At 42.4% G+C, this 17,446-nt stretch overlaps 1 protein-coding gene across 6 annotated transcripts in view; it reads right to left on the bottom strand.

The window, feature by feature from the left end:
- The window catches only part of LOC114155726 (uncharacterized), a 274,038-nt gene that overhangs the window by 91,237 nt on the left and 165,355 nt on the right, over positions 1-17,446 (bottom strand). For 3 of the 6 annotated variants that reach the window (XM_028035761.1, XM_028035763.1, XM_028035764.1), the window contains 6 exons: positions 8,312-8,424; positions 8,022-8,224; positions 7,782-7,889; positions 6,686-6,965; positions 2,750-3,079; positions 388-717 (listed from right to left, as the gene is read on the bottom strand). In XM_028035761.1, the coding sequence (XP_027891562.1) occupies positions 388-717; positions 2,750-3,079; positions 6,686-6,965; positions 7,782-7,889; positions 8,022-8,224; positions 8,312-8,424 (1,364 nt within the window). Of the gene's footprint in view, positions 1-387; positions 718-2,749; positions 3,080-6,685; positions 6,966-7,781; positions 7,906-8,021; positions 8,225-8,311; positions 8,425-17,446 lie in introns of those variants that run through there. The other 3 variants (XM_028035762.1, XR_003597813.1, XR_003597811.1) reach the window with 3 other exon arrangements.

Raw genomic sequence — 17,446 nt, 5'->3', positions numbered from 1 at the left:
TTCAGTTTGTATTGATTTTGAATTAACTGATTAGCTTTGATTAAAAAAAATCTTTTCAATTATACTTTGACAACCTTATCCACAACTGACATCTGTCACTATTAAATGAAAACCTAGTACCAGAGCACTAAACAAAATTTGAAGCAGTTGGAACAGTGTCAACAGTATCCAATATTTGAATCTAAATCAAGGAGTGAGGAAAGTCGTGTTACCTAATTATCACCCTACTGTTGATATGAATATTACAACACTACTAGTTAACCAGCAGTTTAGAAAATGTTTCCATGGGTAGCCTCTAAAAACTTTAGTAGCAAAATTACTGGTAGCACATATGATGCACACTAAATACAAACAAAATCAAATACAAAATAACTCAATCTCACTTACCTGAACAATCTGCCACTGCTCCTCAAACTGCATGTGATCACCCAGGCTCAATAGTTTCTGGCTCAGCTCACTCATCCAGGACTGGAAGCTTTCATCCAGAGTTCTGAAAGACTTGAACTCCCTCTCAAAGCCAGCTTGGCTCTCTGCTTGCTCTGCAGCCACTTCAGCATCATGTAAAAGATTCTCCCACTGCTCCTCAGCGTGTTTGACAGCACTACAAATTTCTTTCCTCTTGTTCCCATCTGAGCACTGGTTCTCACTGATGCTCTGGTATTGTTGCCTCAAATCATGCAGCTTTGACTCTCCATAAGGTCTGAAGCTCAGAATAGCCTAAACAAAGGATAAACACACTATATCTAAATATTTAATCTTAAACAGTATTGTATTATATATATGTCACCAGGATTTTGAATCTAAAATGCCCATAAAAATTTTAATATTGTATATTTGTGCTTACGTTTTTAGTCTTCAGAATACATTTTTAACAAAAAATATTGCATTGTCATTATTTCTACATGGTTGAAATTTAATGTGTTATTTTCACTTCAAGTTAAAAATTCGGATTTCTATCTCAAAGTCACATTTGAAAATAGCTGTTGTGCAGTTTAACTTTTCAGTGTTAAAAAACATTGGCGTATAAAAAAATTTACATTTCCAAATTTAAACGCAATATTTTCAGTCTCCTCAGATTCATCTGCCTCAATTTCATTATAAATTCAGTGCAAAAAAGGCAAGGTTACTTCAGGTCATTTGAATGATTTGTACCCTAAGTAATCTTAGGGTGGACTTATTTGACAATGTAGATATGTGGTAAATCAGTGTATTGGGAGTTGAGTGATTGTTGGGGCAGACACTGTATGCTTTGTGCTTGGAACTTGCTTCCTGAAAAACAATTTGTCATCAAAATAATTGTGGTGTTTGTTGTCTTATGGTAAAATTTCTATATGGTGAAGTAAGATTTGCTCAATGTACGCAGTTTTGCACACCAAAAAGTAAAATAAGTATGTCAATAAAGTTAACAAACTGGGAAATGTAAAATACTACATAAAGTTGCTATTGGTTTGCTAAAAAGATGTCAGATTTGGTACAAGTAGAATGTCTTTTCAAAATACAGGACCACGATGGGGAAAGAAGAATGGTTTTAAAAAGTAATATGTTGATCCTGCATATTGCATTAGCTGTTAACCCAATTTAGTACATGAACCAAGTCACGCATGCCAAGTGTACCAAGTTATGCTGTAAGATAATGTATGAAACTTCATGAGCAAAAACACTGTTACATAAAAAAAAGCATTAACTCACCGTTAAGTTATCATTAGCTTCCAGGACCGCGTCGGTGATAGTTTTCCTTCAATACGAGTGCCGCCACACAAGCCTGAAGCTTCACATCACGTGACTAACAAAGCGTAACTGGATTGGTTGAGTGTTGGAATCTGACATCCTTTGCTTCTGTCTATGACTTGAAGTAACCTTGCCTTTTTTTTGATGCTGAATTTCACTGAGTGAAATTGAGCCAATTGAATCTGAGGAGACTGAAAATATTACTTTTGAATTTTGAAAAGTACATTTTTTTATATGCCTAAATTTTTAACACGGAAATGTGTGTCTGATACGGCAGTAGCACATCCACGGACAAGAAGGCGCTCCAGAGGCTTGTTAGGGCAGCAGAGAGAACCATAGGCTGCCCCCTCCCCACTATGGAACAGATTTATACTTCCAGGCTCCACAAGAAAGTTTTGGACATTTTAAATGACTCTTCACACCCTGGCCATGGTCTCTTCCAGCTGCTGCCATCAGGCAAGAGATACAGAGCAATACAAACCAGGACAAATCGCCTAAAAAACAGTTTTTACCCGATGGCAATCATGGCACTAAATTCAAAGGCATAAGAACTTCTGCTCTTGACACCACTTTGTTAAAAATGTAAATTCTGTTGCGACACCTCCAGGCGCTGCAACCATCTTCTGATGTCTATTTATTTCTCATTTTGTACTATTTATTTCTTTATCTTTGTATATTATGTATATACACATAACCTGCATCTTAACTCGAGTCGAGCAAATCTCAATCTCGTTGTAATCTGTTGATGACAATGACAAATAAATCTTATCTTAAGCTGAAAAATGGCTATTGAAAATATGATCACTTTCAAATACTATTATGAATTCTTAATTTGAACTAAAAATACCTAATTAAATTTCAACCATGTAAAAATAGTGACTATACAAAAAATGTTTAGGTTAAAAATGTATTCTGAATATATTTTAGCCCCGCGAAAGTAAACACAAATATAAAACATTAAAATTTCAGGGGTGTTTTTAATTCAAATTCTCAAAATGTTTCACAGGAAAGTCCAACACACCTCTGAAATTTTGAGTTTTTCTTCAACTTCCATGTTAGGACCCAGAGAAGCCAAAATATCACACTGGTTTTTGATCCAGGACTCCAAATTTTCATTGTGGATTTGGAAAGTGTCTAGCAGTTTTTCTAACCTGACCTTTGTTTCTGCCTGATTGAAGGCCTCCTCAGCAGCCTGAAGGGCATTCCTCCATTGATCCTCCATCTCTCTAACCAGCAAACAAAAATCATGTTTCCTCCTGACATCTATGTCCTCTTGCTCACACAGCTTTTCCATTGCTCCAAGGAGACTGTTGATTTTAGAGTCGCCTTCTGGTCTGGAGCTTAGGACAGCCTGGAAAAAACAAGAAGGTATTGATAGAGCCATAAACCAGTAATGTTACACATTTCAGATTAAAATTGCCTTTTAATTGCCATGAAGAGAGCTGCACATGAGGGGTTGTATTAATGTTGAGTCCTAAAACATTTTCTTTAACCTTTTGCCTCCTGTAAGACCCCAATCATAAACATTTTAAAGTGGGATGTTATTGCAACCTGATGTGGAAAAATTACAATTAGGTCACACCTGCTAGTTGTATTGCTATATGTTTATTCTAAGTTCTGTATATTCCCACCAAGTTAAAGCTGTTTGGGCTACATGCACAAGGTTTGACGTTGTTTTTCCCCAGCTGCATGGGAACCAGTCTGATTCCCAGGCTTTGGATCCCTTATCCCTTTGTACAAAACTCATGTGTTGTCTCTGCCTGGCAGAGCTTTCCGTTTCAGACTTGCTTCATTATTGACTGTCCTGTGAGCTCTCTGAGTTGTGCACAATTCATGAATAAACCTGATTGAGTGATTTTACCTGAACAATGCTTGGAAATAGTTTTTTTCCATGACAAACCACAAACTTAAAAATCATTTTGCCGTGTAAGATTAACACAAATTCGTATAATAATGATTAAGGTTAAAGAGACTTATACAAAATCTGAAAAGTGTGGCACGCATAATTAATCAGTCCCTTTTACTCTAATTGACATGTTTGTTTACTAGACTCTAGTGCAGAAACAACTACAAACGCCACACCAGCAAACGGTAAGTTCAAATTTATTTGTGACCAGCAGCGGGGTAGTCGGGGGGGCAGACAGGTGGACGGCGCATCCACTGGGGGTCGATGGGTGGTCAGGCAGGCGAGCGCGTTGAGCGAGGGGGGGGGATCCAGCAACGAAGGCGGACGGACAGGAAACGGAGCCAGGCAGGAGACAGGGAACGGCTGTGAGCAGGAGCCGCGTGGAGCCGGACGAGAGGCCAAACCAGACCCTCTTACAGACCAGGAACGAGGATTACTTCAGGCCAAGGAACAAGGACTCTTTGACCAGGAACGAGGACTCACTGGAAGTGTAGAACCATCTGGCAGCGCTATCAGGATCCGGCTTCTATAAAACCGCTCCTCCTGATGAATAGATGAGCTCCAGCTGGCCGCTCCTGTCCGACACGCCCTGCAGGAGAGAGGGTAGGAGACAACACACACTCACAGCACCGCTTCGTGGACATGACAGTACCCTCCCCCTTAATGGACGCCTCTTGGCGGACAACTAGAGGTAGAAGGAGATGACCTCTCAAATGAAGAGATGAGATCAGGGTCCAAAATAAAGGAACGGGGAATCCAGGACCGATGTTCTGGTCCATACCCCTCCCAGTCCACCAGATATTGACGGCCACGTGATTCTCACAGTCTCTCCTCCACCATCCAGGTGCGACAGTGCCCGTTGCAGCAGGAAGATGACGGCATCGTCCACTCCTAAGTGGGGCTGGTAGGCAAATTGCAGGGGGTCTAGAAACGTCCTCACCCGAGGCCTCAGCTGGGCCAGGACCAGTCTCTCCATGACCTTCATCACATGAGATGTGAGAGCAACTGGTCTGTAGTCCTCTGGGTCGGCTGGCCTTGGCTTCTTGGGAACAGGAATCACATGTGATGTCTTCCACCGCAGCGGGACTCTCTCCAGCCTCAAGCTCAGGTTGTACATGTGTGCCAGTACAGGGGCCAGCTGGATGGAGCAGGTCTTCAAGATCCGTGGTGTAATGCCATCAGGTCCTGCAGCCTTCCCCTGGTGTAATCGCTCCAACTGTCTCTCAAACTGGCCTGTAGTCACCGTTAGCTGGGGGTAGGTGTTGTTGTCTGCAGTGGAGATGGGGGAGGAGGGGGAGATGGGAGGCTGAAGGAGAGGTGGTGTGCTGGAGAATGCCGGTAGGTGGATTGAACAACTTGGGACAGTGTGGATGTGTGGGGGGCTGGTGGTGGTATGGGAGTAGCAGGAGGTGAGCTGAACCTGTTGAAAAACTGGTTGAACTGGTTTGCTCTGTCCCGGCCCCCAGATATCTGTGTGTCCTTCCCCTTCATTCCAGCGATGTTCTTCATTCCTTTCCACACATCTCTCACACTGTTCTGCTCGAGTTTGGACTCAAGCTTCCTCCTGTAGTTGTCCTTGCATGTCCTCAGTGTCTCTCTGAGTTCACGCTGAACTCTCCTCTGCTCCTCCTTATCTCCTGACCTGAAAGCCATCTTCTTTTTGTTTGAAAGTGCCTTCAGGTCACTGGTATTGCGCAATAACATAAGTAATTTTCACTATCAGTAATGTTGTGTCTACCAAAGGATTCCTCTGGTCATTATCTTTCATTAGAGCCCTCACTGATGACTGTATATTGAAGCACTGAGAAGTTACAGTCATTTGAAGTTTGTATATTAGATGCGGTCCAAGTGTGCCATTTGGAGAACACTTGTACATCCTCAAAAAATAAACATGTCCAAAATGGCATTTCTTTTTTGTGCTATTTTGATCAGTCTTCGAATCCACAAACAGAATACTTTATTATACAGAGTTATTGTATTTCCGAGTCCATACATTCAACACTCAATGTGCATTTACAAGAAATAAAAATGAAAAATCTGGGTGAAGCAAATTTTTTAACAATTTCTGTGTTACAAACGTAATAGCTACAAACTACTTACAGTTAAAGTATTTTTGACTGAAAAATTGAAAATTTAGCTTGTTATCTTCATAAAGAGACCAAGCTTTTGTTGATTTAATTTGGACCCATTTAAACCTTTTTAGGCGTTTTTGGTGATTTATGGGGTGAGGGTTAAGGGGTCTCCCTGGTGGTAGTAACAACCTTTTCCACATGTCAATGTTCTTCTTAGGCCCCTAATGAGCCATTATTGGAACCTGGTGCGTTAAACCAGGGAGAGACCTAAAACACTCAGGATGCCAGACCTCGAGGACCGACTTTGGACACCCCTGGGTTAAACTGACTGAAGATGAATACATAAATTAAAAACTAGAGTATAGACTTTTTTTTAAGTGTTTTTGCATAATTTTGCCCAGGTTAACTTAAAAAGTGTGCTATTAATGTTATAGGTTAATTTCTATAACATTAAAAGTTATAAACTACAGAAAAGTAATTGTTAGGGATGTACAAATATAAAAATTTGGGCCAATGTTGATATCCAATATTAATACTGCTATTATGTCAGTATTTAACAGTATTTTACTTTATAAACATTTTTATTCGATTAATCATCAAAGTAATCAATATATATTACTTGACTACCAAAATAATCGTTTCGAACAACCATAGTTGGAAGGTTAGACCCTGAAATGTTATTTCCTTTTGGAAGCTGTTGTAATTCTCTCAGCAGTCTCACATTGATGAAACAGAAATAAGTCTTCCATTTGAGTATTAACAACCCACAATTCTGCCAAGCTCAAATATTTTCCCTTTACAATTTTTAAGCAATTATGTTTAGCGGCATTATGAAGCTGCATTACATTGTCTTTTTCAGTAAAACAATCACCAAAAACAAGATGACCAGTCATACATAACAGAAAAGTGAAAAAATGTGGAGTGTACAAATACAAGATAAGAAATGGGTGTTTTACTGAATATATCAGGTTCCACTGACCAGTGCTTTATGCTTCATTTCCTCCATGTTGTTGTCTTTGCTAGGAGAGGTCCGTGGTTGTGTAAGGTCACTAATCCAGGTTCTGATGCTCTCTGCCTGGGAATTGAACCTGTTGTATTCCTCGTCCAGGACACTCTGGGCTGTAGCCTGTTTATGTAGCCGAGTCTCCAAATTTCTGTAGCGCTGTAACAAGTTGTCCCCGTCTTTCAGGATGTTTTCAGCTCTTACCCCCTGCCTGCGTATTGATGCCAAAAGCTCACTGAGGGCTACACCTCTAACACTAATGACAAAGAAACATAAGGCAACATGAAATGATTGAAAAAGATAAAAGTATAAAATATGTAGAAAAGTAATTTCATGACATTACTTATAGAAAGTGCTGTCTAAGTGTTGTTATCTTTCTTAGATGGCAAAAGTTAGCAAAATAATTTTTTTGCAGTGGTGTACAGTCAGAATAGTAGTCCCTAGAAATCCGCCCTAATAAAAAGGCTTTTATTAGGGTGAGACTCGATGGTTTTAGAGATTTTCCGGACAAATCTCTGAGAATCGTTTGGTGAATAGAATGAGACTGTTTCTACCTTGAATCTCCCTGATCAGGATCAGCTGATCACAAACTAGAAATGATATAATTCTGATCATGAATTAAGGGTGGGGAATAGAACTTGTTTTTAGGGTCTAATAATAAATGTCTAAATTTGACTACCCTTTTTAGGAGTGCACAAAAAGTTTGTGACCTAATGGAGTAAAGGACATATGGTGTAATTTGGTCCAGTCAGTTTAGTTTCATTTGTGGATGGCTCGGTCTCCTAACCTGCAGAAGTTTTGACTATAGTATATTTTCAGTGATGCAGAAAAGGGCCCCTCTGTGAACTAGTGGTATTTGTAAAATTGTTTTATCTTACTAGAAACATTTCAGGTTACATTTCTAAATTATCTAGGCAAAAGTACTAGGAGAAAAAGAGAAAAGCAGTAAGTAACAAGAAAAAAACTACATAATCTTGTACAATGATGTTCCAGCCTTCCAAAGGTAGTGCTGACTTTGTTCCTGTTAATTCTGCATGTGAACAGCTTTAGCTGTGTTAATAAAGAAAGTCACCTCTCATCCTGAAGTTCTTTGAAGAGAAGTTTCACATTTTCTGGCACCACCGATTGTTTTTCTTTGTCTTGCAGCCACTCACAGAGGTTTTCATGTTGCTTCTGTAGCCTGGATTAGGATCAAACTAATCATTTGTAAGTTGTTTCTCAAGTTACAATGTATTCAAGAAATAATTTCAAGTAGTAATTGAATACTAGTTTGGATCAAACTAGTATTCAAGAAATTGTTTGAGGAACTTACCGATTTAAGTCATCAAGGAGAGACTCCATTTGCCCCTGTCTGTTTTGGCAGTGGGCTCTAAATGTAGCCACTTCCTCCTGCTGCTCCTTCAGCCAATTGATAAACTCTGAGAGTTGCTGAGAAGAAACTTGCTGTTTAGCTCTCTCCAGCTGATCATTGAGCTGCCTCAGATGTCTCTCTGTATCTTCTGACATTAAGAATCCCTGGTGGATAGAGGACACACAAGATTCTTTAGCTACCCACCCTTTCCTCTTTACAGCATCTAGGCACCATCTTATTCATTCTCTTACAGTTAGTTTTTGCAAAGATGTTTCCACATCTGATCTGCTCTCAGGAGTCTCAAAGCACTCATTGACAGACAGCTGCAAATCCTGGAACCATTCCTCAAACAAATCTCTTTCATCTGGGGAAAAAATAAATCAACATAGGAAGCAAGATAGTCAGGCAGTATCTTCCCGATATCAGTAACACTCTGCAGATCAGATGGTCTGTATTCGATGTCAACACGAGTGGTCCCCAAATTATGGTTTTAATCAGACAAACTGGGGGCAGAGAGGATTGTAAATCACCTAAAGTTACCTTGTAGTTGAAGTTGGCGTTAAAGTAGGCTTTCTGTTCTCACAAATGAGTATGATTCCTAATGTAGTTTAGCTCTGTTTGGCACTTGGCAGCTACTAGTGCAATCAATGTTCCATCTAAGTGAGAGACTAATCATAATGAGTGTCACAGTTAACCTTTTGGTCTGATTTCCAAAGAAACAATTTGACTTAATACCCTGTGATGTCAACAGGTTTACAGTCCCTTCGAGGGTACTCGACCTGCCAGAAATGTTACTTCTATGTTAGATGTATCAGCTTCTAAGAAAGTGGACCAGCCAATGGTCTTTCCACAATGAACCCAACATAGTTGGAATTTGATGGACCACACTTTGGTAGATAGAAGTGGCATGCAGTCAGGAGGAGCAGAATCAGCACTAATAATTATAACAGAAAATCAATCTGTTTAAATTTGTTGTCTGTAAGATTTCATCATCTTATGGTCAAATATGCATTTCCTGTTCAAATACATAGAAGAAGTAGGCAGTGATGTGCTAGGCCTCACCTTTAGTGGTGCTGTCACAGACAGTAAGCACGCAGTTAAAGCATGCTCATCTCTGTATCTTTATAACACCAAAATACATGTTAGATTACACATGTTGATGCTCCACAGTCTGTCTATATTTATTAATGAATGTCTGTGACATATTTAGTCTCTGATCAGCCATAAATTAGCAGTGAAAATGTGCAGGATGAGGCAGAAAGTGCTGTACCTTATTGATAGGAGGAATGCTCAGCCACATTCTTCTAAATATTGAAAAGACTGAAAATAACCAGAACAAAAACTAAAAATACTATCGAAACACAAAAGTTCCAGTACAACTCTTCTTCTTGGCACTTGGTAAAGCAACCAGATTTTTAAAGGCGAAAAAAAGCTGAAGTTCCGAGGGTGTTAGGTATAAGTTCGCAAAGGCCACAGGACGGCCTGGTGACAAAGAAGCCTGGAGCTTAGTGGCCACCGACAAAGGAGCCAAGAGTCTTAGGGGGCACCTGTGGAGGTGCAGGAACCTTGCAGTTACAAACCTTAGTATTAAAGAGTGGATATTATACTTTCTGAGCTGAATTTCATGTTATAATGTTATTCTGTCATCACAAATATATCTGATGTGACACTTTGATTCTTTGATGCTTGTTTGAAAAATCCTTCAATCATTGTGGCAGTCATTTAGACTGCCTTGGAGCTTTGTCTGCCAGACAAGCTTCTGACTAACAGAGTACCCCTCTGCATACTCACTGAGCGCACTGAGCTCCTCAGACTAGCTGCAGCAGCAATTAAGCAAACACCTGGTGGAACTGCACATCTGGTGAGCTCATCAGTAAAAAGCAACTGCTCCTAAGAACAGTTGTAAAGCTTGGCTGACGAAGGTGGTTGGAGCAGCGCAGGAAAAACAAAAACATATATCGCATTTGGAAAAGGCGGATTTGGGCATAAACTGGTACGTGAATGGTTCGAAATGGAGATAGGAAATGAGGAAGACATAAATTTTGAAGAGTGGATGCCAGTGGAGAGATGAAGAGGGAGAGGATGTGGAAGAAATAAAATAGATGAAGGAAGGGAATTGGTGATATTCAAGGCAGTAAACAGGAACTGGAAGGAAGTAGTTCAGAAGAAGAAAGGATAGTTAGGAGGAAAGTTGTGAGGGAGGAATTTAAAATAATATTAAAACTTAAGAACGAGGAAGAACAAGATAACATCAGCCCCATTGTGGTATCAAGAGAAATTAAAAAGAAAATTGGAGATGTTGAAATAGTAAAGATTTTGAGAAATGGAAACTTATTGGTAGTTTGTAAAAATGAAGAACAAAAGAATAAGTCTTTAAATGTGGATAATATTTGCAAAAAAAAACTGTGTTGGAGAAAAAAATCATGGAAGAAAAAAATTATTTATGGGATCTAGATGAAGATCTTGATAAAATTAAGAGAAATATTGTAGGTGCAAAAGTGAATAACTTGAAAAGATTGTCAAAAACAATGAATAGAGAAAACGTAGGAAATGTGTGAATCGCCATTGAATTTGAAGAAAAAGAGTTGCCACAAAACATCCAAATAGGTTATCTCAGTTTTCAGGTCAGAACTTATATCCCTAAACCACTTCATTGTTTCAAATGTCAAAGGTCACAAAGGACACATAGCAGCCGTTTGTAAAGGGATGCAGAGATGTCCAAAATGTGTTGAAGATCACAAGTTAGAAGAATGTAAAGAAGAAGCACAAGAAAAATGTTGTAACTGTGGAGAGAAACATAGAGTTACATATGGAGGATGTGTAGTAAGGAAGAGGGCAAAATTAAAACAAGTAAAAACATAAGCTATGCAGAAGCTGTTAAAATGTGAAGGAACAGAAAACAAGAGATTAAACAAACAGCAAGTCAAATTCCACAGCAAAGCAAAGTACAGTCAGAAGAAAATATCACAACATCAGTTGAAAAACTATTATTCGCAGCATATATTATCAACTGTACTGACCAAGCCAAGCATAAAACTGAGAAGATCAAAATAATAGTGAGAGGAGCTGAAAAGATTTGGGGTTTAAAGAGGGATCATGAGAGAACATAAAGAAAAAGTTGGAGGTAGATGGGAGACCAGGACCATCAGGTGAAAGTAGTTCATGTTAATATTACAATGGAATGCAAGAAGTTTAATTGCTAACGGACAGGAACTTCAAGGTTATATTGATAGTCTTGAAGAACAGCCCGAAATTATTTGTGTTCAGGAAGCATGGTTAAAAACATTAGATTTTGTGATTAAAGGATATGATGGTGTAAGAAGAGATGGACAGTAGGGAGGTGGAGGAGGACGTGGAATATTTATAAAGCAAGAGACACAATATCAGGTATTAGGGAAAGGGAAAGAACTTGAATATATAGTAATTGAGATATGGGAACAAGAAAGTACATTTAAAATCCATCCATCCATCCATCCATCTTCTTCCGCTTATCCGAGGTCGGGTCGCGGGGGTAGCAGCTTCAGAAGGGAGGCCCAGACTTTCCTCTCCCCAGCCACTTCTTCCAGCTCCTCCGGGGGAATCCCGAGGCGTTCCCAGGCCAGCCAAGAGACATAGTCCCTCCAGCGTGTCCTGGGTCTTCCCCGGGGCCTCCTCCCGGTGGGACGTGCCCGGAACACCTCACCAGGGAGGCGTCCAGGAGGCATCCTGACCAGATGCCCAAGCCACCTCAACTGGCTCCTCTCGATGTGAAGGAGCAGCGGCTCTACTCTGAGTCCCTCCCGGATGACTGAGCTTCTCACCCTATCTCTAAGGGAGAGCCCAGCCACCCTACGGAGAAAACCCATTTCGGCCGCTTGTATCCGCGATCTCGTTCTTTCGGTCATGACCCAAAGCTCATGACCATAGATGAGGGTGGGAACGTAGATCGACCGGTAAATCGAGAGCTTCGCTTTTTGGCTCAGCTCTCTCTTCACCACGACGGACCGGTACAGCGCCCGCTTGACAGCAGACGCTGCGCCAATCCGCCTGTCGATCTCCCGCTCCCTTCTTCCCCCATTCGTGAACAAGATCCCGAGATACTTAAACTCCTCCACTTGGGGCAGGACACCCCCCCTGACCCGGAGAAGGCACTCTACCCTTTTCCGGCTCAAGACCATGGCCTCGGATTTGGAGGCACTGATCCCCATCCCGGCCGCTTCACACTCGGCTGCGAACCGATCCAGCGAGAGCTGCAGATCACGATCTGATGAAGCCAAAAGGACCACATCGTCTGCGAAAAGCAGAGATGAGATCCTGAGGCCACCAAATCGGATCCCCTCAACACCTTGGCTGCGCCTAGAAATTCTGTCCATGAAAGTGATGAACAGAATCGGTGACAAAGGGCAGCCCTGGCGGAGTCCAACTCTCACCGGAAACGAGCCCGACTTACTGCCGGCAATGCGGACCAGACTCTGACACCGGTCATACAGGGACCTGACAGCCCGTATCAAAGGGCCCGGTACCCCATACTCCCGGAGAACCCCCCACAGGGCTCCCCGAGGGACACGGTCGAACGCCTTCTCCAAGTCCACAAAACACATGTAGACTGGTTGGGCGAACTCCCATGCACCCTCCAGGACCCTGCTGAGGGTGTAGAGCTGGTCCAGTGTTCCACGACCAGGACGAAAACCACACTGCTCTTCCTGAATCCGAGGTTCGACTATCCGACGGACCCTCCTCTCCAGGACCCCTGAATAGACCTTGCCAGGGAGGCTTAAGAGTGTGACCCCTCTATAATTGGAGCACACCCTCCGGTCCCCCTTTTTGAACAGGGGGACCACCACCCCAGTCTGCCAATCCAGGGGAACTGCCCCCGATGTCCATGCGATATTGCAGAGTCGCGTCAACCAACACAACCCTACAACATCCAGAGCCTTAAGGAACTCCGGGCGGATCTCATCCACCCCCGGGGCCTTGCCACCGAGGAGCTTTTTAACCACCTCGGCGACCTCGCCCCCAGAGATTGGAGAGCCCAACCCAGAGTCCCCAGGCTCCGCTTCCTCAGTGGAAGGCATGTTGGTGGGATTGAGGAGGTCTTCAAAGTACTCTGCCCACCGGCCCACAACGTCCCGAGTAGAGGTCAGCAGCACACCATCCCCACTATAAACAGTGTTGGTGCTGCACCGCTTCCCCCCCCTGAGACGCCGGATGGTGGACCAGAATCGCCTCGAAGCCGTGCGGAAGTCTTTCTCCATGGCCTCTCCAAACTCCTCCCACACCCGAGTTTTTGCCTCAGCAACCGCCCGAGCCGCATGCCGCTTCGCCCGTCGGTACCCATCAGCTGCTTCCGGAGTCCCACAGGCCAAAAAGGCTCGATAGGACTCCTTCTTCAGCCTGACGGCATCCCTCACCGAAGGTGTCCACCAACGGGTTCGAGGGTTGCCGCCGCGACAGGCACCGACAACCTTGCGGCCACAGCTCCGATCGGCCGCCTCGACAATGGAGGCACGGAACACGGTCCACTCAGACTCCATGTCCCCCACCTCCCCCGGGACGTGTTCGAAGTTTTGCCGGAGATGGGAGTTAAAGCTCCGTCTCACAGGGGATTCCGCCAGACGTTCCCAGCAGACCCTCACAACACGTTTGGGCCTGCCAGGTCTGACCGGCTTTCGCCCCCGCCACCGGAGCCAACTCACCACCAGGTAGTGGTCAGTGGACAGCTCCGCACCTCTCTTCACCCGAGTGTCCAAGACATACGGCCGCAGATCCGATGAAACGATGACAAAGTCGATCATCGAACTGCGGCCTAGGGTGTCCTGGTGCCAAGTGCACATATGGACACCCTTATGCTTGAACATGGTGTTCGTTATGGACAATCCATGGCGAGCACAGAAGTCCAGCAACAGAACACCGCTCGAGTTCAGGTCGGGTGGGCCGTTCCTCCCAACCACGCCCCTCCAGGTCTCACTGTCGTTGCCCACGTGAGCGTTGAAGTCCCCCAGCAGAACAAGGGAGTCCCCAGGAGGAGCACTCTCCAGTACCCCCTCTAAGGACTCCAAAAAGGGTGGGTAATCTGAACTGTCGTTCGGCCCGTAAGCACAAACGACAGTCAGAACCCGTCCCCCCACCCGTAGGCGGAGGGATGCTACCCTCTCGTTCACCGGGGTAAACCCCAACGCACAGGCGCCGAGATGGGGAGCAACAAGTATGCCCACTCCTGCCCGACGTCTCTCTCCCTGGGCAACTCCAGAGTGGAAGTATGTCCAGCCCCTCTCAAGGAGACTGGTTCCAGAACCAGAGCCATGCGTCGAGGTGAGACCGACTATTTCTAGCCGGAACCTCTCGACCTCACGCACTAGCTCCGGCTCCTTCCCCACCAGAGAGGTGACATTCCACGTCCCAAGAGCCAGTTTCTGCAACCGAGGATCGGACCGCCAGGGTCCCCTCCCTTGGCCGCCACCCATCACACAGTGCACCCGACCCCTTTGGCCCCTCCCACGGGTGGTGGGCCCATGGGAGGGGGGGCCCATGTTTCCTCTTCGGGCTGAGCCCGGCCGGGCTCCATGGGCAAAAGCCCGGCCACCAGACGCTCGCCATCGTGCCCCCCCTCCAGGCCTGGCTCCAGAGTGGGGCCCCGGTGACCCGCGTCCGGGCGAGGGAACACCAAGTCCAAGGTTTTCCTTCATCATTGGGGTCTTCGGGCTGCACTTTGTCTGGTCCCTCACCTAGGACCTGTCTGCCTTGGGTGACCCTACCAGGGGCATGAAGCCCCAGACAGCATAGCTCCTAGGATCATTGGGGCACTCAAACCCCTCCACCACGATAAGGTGGCAGCCCATGGAGGAGCTGCCACTACATTTAAAATAATACATTTTTATAATCCATGTAAAACATTATCAATTGAAATAATGGAAGAGTTACCTGAATATTTGGAAGGGAAAGTAACTTGGTGTGGGAATTTTAATGAAAATAGTACATTGTGGGGTAAATGTAATGATAAAACAGACAAGTTATAGAAGAATTCATGGAAATGAAAAATCTTGTATTAATGCTATTGGTCCCATCATGTATTAATGATGGGAGGGGAACAATAATCAATGTAAGAACAGGGATGAAATCAGTTATTGATTTAACAATTGTCTCAAATGTTTTAGCTGGTATTTGTGAGTGGTTCACTGATAAAAATTTAACAATAGATAATGATCATTATGAAGCCTAGGCGCAAATTCAAACTGGAAGACTCTTTTATCCCCACCGGGACCCGTTAATTGAAGCAATCTGCCCACAATCGTCGACCTATCAACGCCGGACCAAGCCACGTCACGTCCAATCATCGACCAAGTCCCAGCTGATAAGAACCTTCATTCATGGTGTCCTTCGCTCTCCAGCCGAGCTCAACCCACCACCACCCCTTCTCCTCCATTCGCCCGGTCCTGAGGCCCGCACCCTTCTTCAACCTCCACCACCAGTGCCGGGCCCTGGGGGGATGACGTTCCTAACAGCATCGGGGATGCTCATCTGAAGCCTATCGCTAACGCTGCGATAACCGTTATCCCCAGCCGGGGCCCGAGCGCCAAAGACTTTAAATCCTGTTTGTCAATAAACTCTTCTAATTGTCTTCTCATCTCTGTCTGAGTCTCTCCAGATTGAAATCCCTTTACAATAAGAGTAGGATTAACTTTAAATAAGAATATAAAGCTCAATAAAAAAAATGTAATTTTAATAAGGCAGATTGGATTAAATTTAGATATTTGAGTCAAATAAACTTAGGAAAAGTAGATATGAGAATGGATATAAATGATGTAAATGTAAAAATTTGTAAGATAATCACGGAAGCGGCAGATCATACAATAAATAAAGGAGGGTGTAAAAATCGTAAGAAAATGGTGCCATGGTGGAAAAATGAATGTAAAAGGGCGATAAAGTTAAGGAATAAAGCATTTAAGGTACTAAAAGGTAATCCAATTTATAAGAATTTAATTGATTATAAAAGAAAGCAAGAATGCAGAAAAGGGAATATTGGAGACATTTTTGTAGTACAATAGGGAAAGAATCAAAAATTGAAAAAATTTTCAAAATAATTAAAAGAATGAATGGCATGAAGAGAGAGTTTGAATATCCTATATTAAAAATATATAATACAAATATAATAAGAGATGAAGATAAAGTTGAAATATTGGCAAGAACATTTAATAAAATTCATAGTTCAAGTAGTATTAGTGAAGAGGGAAGAAAAGGAAGAGAAAATACAAAGCTTATTAGAGAGTGTTGAAGAAACAAATAATTTGTTGAATGTTGAATTTACAAAAGCCGAATTGAATTATGCACTTAGGAAGACAAAAAAATAGAACACCAGGTATTGGCAATTTGGTATAAGGCAAATCAGTGAAAAATCAAAAGACATAACATTCTAATTATATAATAAAATTTGGGAGGAGGAAAAATTACCACTGAACTGGAAGGAATCAATTATAGTACCAATAGCTAAACCAGGAAAATATAACTCAAACCCAGAAAACTACAGACCAATAGCTTTAAAATCAAATCTATGTAAAATAATGGAAAAAATGATTAATAATAGACTGGTATATTATTGAAATAACAAAGGGTATATGTCAAAATATCAAAGTGGTTTTCGTAAAGGAGGAGTATTAATGATCCAACTCTATGTCTAAAGCAAAAAATTAGAAGAGCAAAAGTAAATAAAGAAAGTGTAGTGGCAGTATTTTTTGATATAGTAAAAGCATATGATATGATGTGGGTTGAGGGATTATTAATTAAATTATACACATTGGGCATTAAAGGGAAAATATTTAAATGGATTAAAGACTTTTTAACAAATAGGAAAATACAAGTTAGAATTGGTGAAGTGATATAGAGTAGAAAATGGAACTCCGCAAGGGAGTATTATAAGTCCTTTACTGTTCTCAATTATGATAAATGATGTATTTAAAGGTATTGGAAAAGAAATGGGTTGTTCACGTTTTGCAGAAAAGAGGGGGAAATGTAGATTTCATTGTAAAGAAATTACAAAAGGTTATTATTGAAATAGAGAAATGGGCGTTGCAATGGGGATTTAAGTTTTCAGTTGAAAAAACCAAAGTAACGATATTTAATCAGAAAAAAATTTAACAAGGAAATAAAATTAAAATTATATAAGCAAGAATTGGAGCAAGTGTATAAATTTTTTAGGGCTACGGTTTGATGAAAAATTAAAATGGAATATACATATTCAAAAAGTTGTAAGAAAATCTTAAATATTTAGAGATGCTTGGCTGGCAGTGACTGGGGAGCAGATAGGAAATCACTAAAACAGTTTTACACAGGAATGATAAGATCTAACAGACTTTGGTTGTATGGTTTATGGTTCAGCAGCCATAAACCATATGGCTGCTGATGGTTTGATT

This window comes from Xiphophorus couchianus, chromosome 13, assembly GCF_001444195.1.
Source record: "Xiphophorus couchianus chromosome 13, X_couchianus-1.0, whole genome shotgun sequence".
Taxonomy (NCBI): Eukaryota; Metazoa; Chordata; class Actinopteri; order Cyprinodontiformes; family Poeciliidae; genus Xiphophorus; species Xiphophorus couchianus.
The sequence above is the reverse complement of the archived record's forward strand: the minus strand, read 5'-3'. Positions and strand labels throughout refer to the sequence as shown.